This window comes from Etheostoma spectabile, unplaced genomic scaffold (genome assembly GCF_008692095.1).
Source record: "Etheostoma spectabile isolate EspeVRDwgs_2016 unplaced genomic scaffold, UIUC_Espe_1.0 scaffold172, whole genome shotgun sequence".
In the NCBI taxonomy this organism is placed as follows: domain Eukaryota; kingdom Metazoa; phylum Chordata; class Actinopteri; order Perciformes; family Percidae; genus Etheostoma; species Etheostoma spectabile.
In genome coordinates, this window is record NW_022605573.1 from 98,107 (window position 1) to 103,948 (window position 5,842).

At 48.8% G+C, this 5,842-nt stretch overlaps 1 protein-coding gene across 1 annotated transcript in view; it reads right to left on the bottom strand.

Moving 5' to 3' along the window:
• Window positions 1–5,842, bottom strand: part of LOC116685731 (transmembrane protein 87A) — a 23,216-nt gene that overhangs the window by 8,923 nt on the left and 8,451 nt on the right. Inside the window, exons 7-10 of the mRNA XM_032510642.1 lie at window positions 5,525–5,598; window positions 3,604–3,668; window positions 2,787–2,999; window positions 2,597–2,696 (exon numbers count right to left, since the gene is read on the bottom strand). Of these exons, the coding sequence (XP_032366533.1) occupies window positions 2,597–2,696; window positions 2,787–2,999; window positions 3,604–3,668; window positions 5,525–5,598 (452 nt within the window). The remainder of the gene's footprint in view (window positions 1–2,596; window positions 2,697–2,786; window positions 3,000–3,603; window positions 3,669–5,524; window positions 5,599–5,842) is intronic.

The window sequence follows — 5,842 nt, forward strand, 5'->3', positions numbered from 1 at the left end:
GAGAGGGTACAGAAAGAGAGGGGGAAGGAAAAGGGTAAAGAAGGAGAGGTAGACATGGGAGGGTAAAGAAGGAGAGGGGTGAACGAAGGAGAGGGTAGAGAAGGGAGAGGGTGAAAGAAGGAGAGGGTAGAGAGGAGAGGGTGAGGAAGAAGGGAGGGTAAAGGAGAGGGTGAAGAGGGAGAGGGTAAGAGGGGTAAGAGGGTTTAAAGAGGGACGAGGTTGGAAGGAAGGAGAGGGTAAAGGGAAGAGGGGAAAAGAGGGGAGGGTAAAGAGGGAGAGGGTAAAGAGGGGAGGGTGGAAAGAAGGAGAGGGTAAAGAGGGCGGGGTAAGAGGGATGAGGGTTAAAGGAGAGGGTGACGAAGAGAGGGTAAGAAGGAGAGGGTAGAGGAGAGGAAGGAAAGAGGGAGAGGGGGGTGAAGACGGAGAGGGTGAGAGGAGGAGGGTAAAGACGGAGAGGGTAAAGAGGAGAGAGGGTGAAAGACGGAGAGGGTGAAGAGGGAGAGGTAAAGAGGGAGAGGGTGTGAAGAAGGAGAGGGTGAGGAAGAGGGCGGGTAAAGAGGGAGAGGGGGGTGAAGAGGATAGGGTGAGAGGAGGGGAAGACGGGGAGAGGGAAGACGGAGGGGGTGAAGACGGGTGACGAGAGGTAAAGAGGGAGGGGTAAAGAGGGAGAGGGAAAGAAGGGAGGGTAAAGAGGGAGAGGGTAAGAGAGAGGTGGAAGACGGAGAGGGTAAGAGGAGAGGGTAAAGAGGAGAGGGTTAAAGAGGGATAGAGGAGGTAAAGAGGAGAGGGTAAAGAGGAGGGGTGAAGAGATGGAGGGTTGAAGAGGGAGAGGGTTGAGAAGGAGAGGGTGAAGAGGGGGAGAGGGTAAAGCAGGAGAGGGTGAAGACGGAGAGGGTGAAGACGGAAGAGGGTGAAGACGGAGGGGTGAAAGACGGAGTAGGTAAAGAGGGCGAGGGTAAAGGGGAGAGGGTAAGGCGGGGGAAGAGGAGAGGGTAAGAGGGAGAGGTAAAGAGGGAGAGGTAAAGAGGGGAGAGGAAAGAAGGAGAGGGTAAAGAGGGAAGAGGTAAAGAGGGTGAGGGTGAAGAGTAAAAGGGAGGGTACAACATAAGTTGTGCAAGAAAGCAGGGATGTGGAAGATTGGCCGAAGAGGCGGAAGAAGGAAGTGTGGAGAGGCCAGGGAAACGTTTAAGCAGCTACAGCTGTTCTAAAAAGCGTGTTTCGTTCAGCAGGGTGTGCCAGGTGGGCGGGGTTTAAACCGAAATCCAATCTGCAACCAATGGTTAGTTTTCATGCGGCATGTTTTCGGCTTTTCCTGCCATGAGCCTCTACCTGGGGCGTCAAAGAACTGAAAGACTTTCTCAGAACTGATGATCGTAAGATGATCCAGCAAGTTTTTTCTTTAAGCTTTTGAGCGTTTATTCATTATCTGCTCTAGCTTTTCCAACGTTTTAGACAGATGTGTTCATACCAGTGTACAAGTGATGCACAATGCATTTTTTTTTATTTTTTTAAAAAGGGAGAAAGGGAGACAGAACAGACAGAACAGCAGACAGCACAGACAGACAGACAGACAGACTTGTGGATTTCTGGGCACTAGGTACGTCTGAGGCTGGATTTCAGCTCAGTTCGACCTATTTTGGTTCCTTTTGTTTTCACGTGTGTGTGTTGTTGTGTGTGTGTGTGTGTGTGTTTTTTTGGGTGTGTGTGTGTGTGTGTGTGTGTGTGTGTGTGTGTGGTGTGTGTGTGTGTGTGTGGTGTCACGTGTTTAAAGGATATCCCACAGACAACACAGGATCAATGATGCAACACTATGTCACACAAAAGCCTACTGCTGGTCTCCTCGATCCGGGAGAGAGAAACAGGTTACACACACACACACCACACACACACAACACACACACACACACACACACACACACCAAACACACACACCACACACACACACACCCACACACACACACACACACACACACACACACACACACACACCACACTTATGTGTGAGACTTACAGCGTTGACTTCTAGGATCCCCTCGACGATGGAGAACATCAGGTAAAGCCCGACGACATCCGACGACTCTGGGGAGAGCGCACCGAGTCGGGCCGGTGGGACAGACCGGAAGACGTCTCTCGCTCCGTCACGGTCTTACACATGATTCATTGATTCATTGATTATTGATTTATTTCGTCCTGGATTTCTCCCGTAGACAACAAAGTGGATTCAAAACGGTGATAACTGTCAACAGATACAAACACACCCTGCATACAGGGTATATGTATTGTAAACGTTATACATGTGGTATACACATATGTGATCATGTGTAACACGTATTGCAAACAGACCTAAGTACTAACAGATAAGAAACATCTGCCTCTGCACCACCAAAGTGAACATAAAATAACTATAAAATATATAAATATATAAATGCATGTGACACACAGTCGACGGACAGAGATGGCATCTTGGAAGTTTGTGATCAATTCATACAGTATGGTGTGGTGGTGTCACCAAGTGGTGTCCCATTTCATAGGGGTACGTTTTCACCCCTACCCCTTACCCCTTGAAATGGGACTCAGACTTAGTCCTTCAGCTTACTTGACGATGCCGTATCCCAGGCTGGCGATGATCACCAGCACCCTGGCCAGGGTCCTCTTCACCGCGGAGAGCACCTCGGCGAACACCACCGCCCCCGGGACTGCAGGAGGACACGTCACACATATCATCTGCTGCTTATTATGCGGTTCCCTCACCCCCCCCCCCCCCCCCCCAATTCTCATTCAGCTACCTGACAAGCCGTCGTATCTGATACTCTGGAACTCGGCGTAGTACACGGCCTTCTCCACCATCGCCAGGAAGTGCTCCCCGATCCAGCAACTGGAAGGAGCAGTCCCTTCCAGGTAGGCGCCGACAGCAGCAGCCACAACGCCACCAGCACGCAAGTCACTCCCAGTACACGTGTCACATACCATGTAGAATGGACCAGGGCCACAAGGAGACACTTGGGACACAGGTGTGTTTCAGAGTTTTAAATATGGGGCCACTGTTAGATTCTCCTTACGGCCAATGTGGGGATATTCTATATTTTCCATAATGTTTCCTTTCTAATGTCTTTATTCTTAACCGGTTATAAAAGTAAAGTAGATAACTAACACTTAGTTGGTTTGTTGACAATAACTAAATATCTAGAAACAGCTGTCAAAACTCGAGGCCGCGGGCCAAGTCGGCCTCTTTGCAGATTGTGATCTAGTGAGATTCAAATTATTCACAAAACGTTTTGGCCAACCTAGTTTGTTTTTGGAGATTGTCACATACCGTTTTTATTTTTTAAATTACAGAGACGATTCTGTACTGAAACTGAGCACAGTGTGTGAATTCAGACCTGTTCCGCATATGTCTCCCCCCCCCCTCCCATTTCTCCCTACGCAGTCACTGTCATGTAGATTAAAGTGGAAAAGCCCTAAAAATCAAAAGGTGATCTTTGTACGAACTTGATGTTAAGGATTGTTGTGGTGTTGAGCTGCTGGTTGTGTGTGGTGCTGGTTGTGTGTGGTGTGTGTGTGTGTGTGTGTGGTGTGTGTCGTGTGTGTGTTGTGTGTTCTTACCACCACTCATGGCCACTTCTACGGACGACAGGTAGTGTGGCGGACCCATCATGCTGATCTGCGGACTGCAGAAACCACAGACACACACACAGGACCAGTGAATATTAAGCATGGGGTATTTAACACGGTAAGGTCTTCCACAGAAAGCTTAGTATGCGTGAGTGCTTACCACAGGTACCGATGTCCTCAGGTGAGAGAAAACGTCAGGAGTGTGTGACTGGGGAAGGGTCTCACGATAAGGAGTGACGTGTGTCTCACAGAATAGAGAAACTGACTGTCTGTGGGACACGAAGAAAAGTTAAAAGAGGAGTTGATTCGAGGTTAAGGAGACACTTGGGTAACACGTGTGTGTGATGTGTGTGTGGTGTGTGTGTGTGTCGCGCGTTGTGAGTGTTTCTGTGTCGCTAGGTGGTGTGTGTCTGTTGAATGTGGTGTTTTTGTGCTGTGTCTGTTCTGTGGTTGGTGTTTTTGTGGTGTCTTTTCGTGTGGTGTTGGGGTGTGTGTGTTAATGTGGCTGGTGTGGCGAGTGCGTTTCTGTGTGTGTGTGTGTGTGATTGGTGTGTTTCTGTGGGTGTGTGTGTGATGTGTGGCATGTGTTTCTGGTGGTGTCTGTGTGGGTGACGCGCATATGTTTCTGTGTGTAAGTATGTGTTTGTGTGCATGTGTTTCTGTGTGTGTGTTTCTGTGTCGGTGTGTGTGTCTGTCTGTGTGTGTCTGTGTGTGTGTCTTTCTGTTTCTGTGTGTGTCTGTGTGTTGCTGTTTCTGTGTGTGTCTGTTTCTGTGTCTGTGCGTGTGCTTCTGTGTGTCTGTGTGTAGGGGTGTGTGTGTTAATGTGTCTGTGTGTGCGAGTGTGTGTGTGTGAGACTGACGCTGCAGACTCCAGGGTGTGGGGGTGTTTCCGGGGTTGATCTCTCTGATCTGCAGGATGAACATGTAGGGTCCGTCCTACCAGCTCTAGCTACGGCGTCAGGGAGACCGAGCCGCCCTGGGCAACAACAGACCAGGTAACGTTTAAAAACAACACAAACACACACAAACACACACACACACACACACACAACACACACACAGACACACACACAGACACAAACACAGACACACACACACACACACAACGGGACGAGTTTAAAAAAGGTTTCAGAGTTTACTGATTTTCAATGATGAGCACATATCGAGTTCAGTTATAAGACCTGAATCACTGATTGACTGACTGACTGTACCGACGGACGGACTGACGTGATGACGACCCACGTGACTGACTGTCACGGACCGACATACTAATGTTGACCTGACTGACGCCAACTCACTGACGAGACTATGGAGGACTGACCTTAGGAATGACGACAAGGACTGACGCTACGACTCTAACTGACTGACTGACATTAGGACTATGACTGATAACTGATGACTGCATAGGACTGACTGACATACCCACTGACTGACTGACCGACACGAACCAACATTAAGACTGAAGGACTGGAACTGAATTAAGACGCGACGACACCCACTGACTGACTTACCCACTGACTGACTGAATGACATACCCATTGACTGACTGACTGACATACCACTAGACTGATACACGACTGATGACTGACGACTTGACTGACTGACCAACACCACTGACGACTGACTGATGACATTAGGACTCGACGACACACCACTGACTGACTGACCGGACATAGATGACGGAACGAATGACTAACCATGACGACCTACCCATGACTGACTGACGGACTGCTGACTAACCGACCTGACTGACATACCCACTGACTAACATACCCCTGACTGACTGACTGACTGACTGACTGACTGACTGACTGACTGACATACCCACTGACTGACTGACTGACTGACTGACTGACTGACTGACATACACACTGACTGACTGACTGACTGACAGACCGACTGACTGACTGACCGACTGACCTCTTTATGAGGGACGACAGCTTTCCCAGTTTCAGCCGGAGTGCTCTCCTTCGTTACCGTGGCAGCCTGGAAGAAGAAAAAAGATGGGAGCCGGAAACATCTGTGAGTCAAACATTTAATATTTCAACATCTAAAATGAACGCAGAATTTTACGTTAACGTGACGTTGTGTTATACTAACCAACGTACGATACATTTAAGCCACAACAGTTTCTATGTTCAGGGAATGCATCAGTCTCTACTAGAACACAACTAAACATGGAAGTGGGGTTCGTTTGTTGTCATAAGGTTATAATTCATGTTAAAAATCC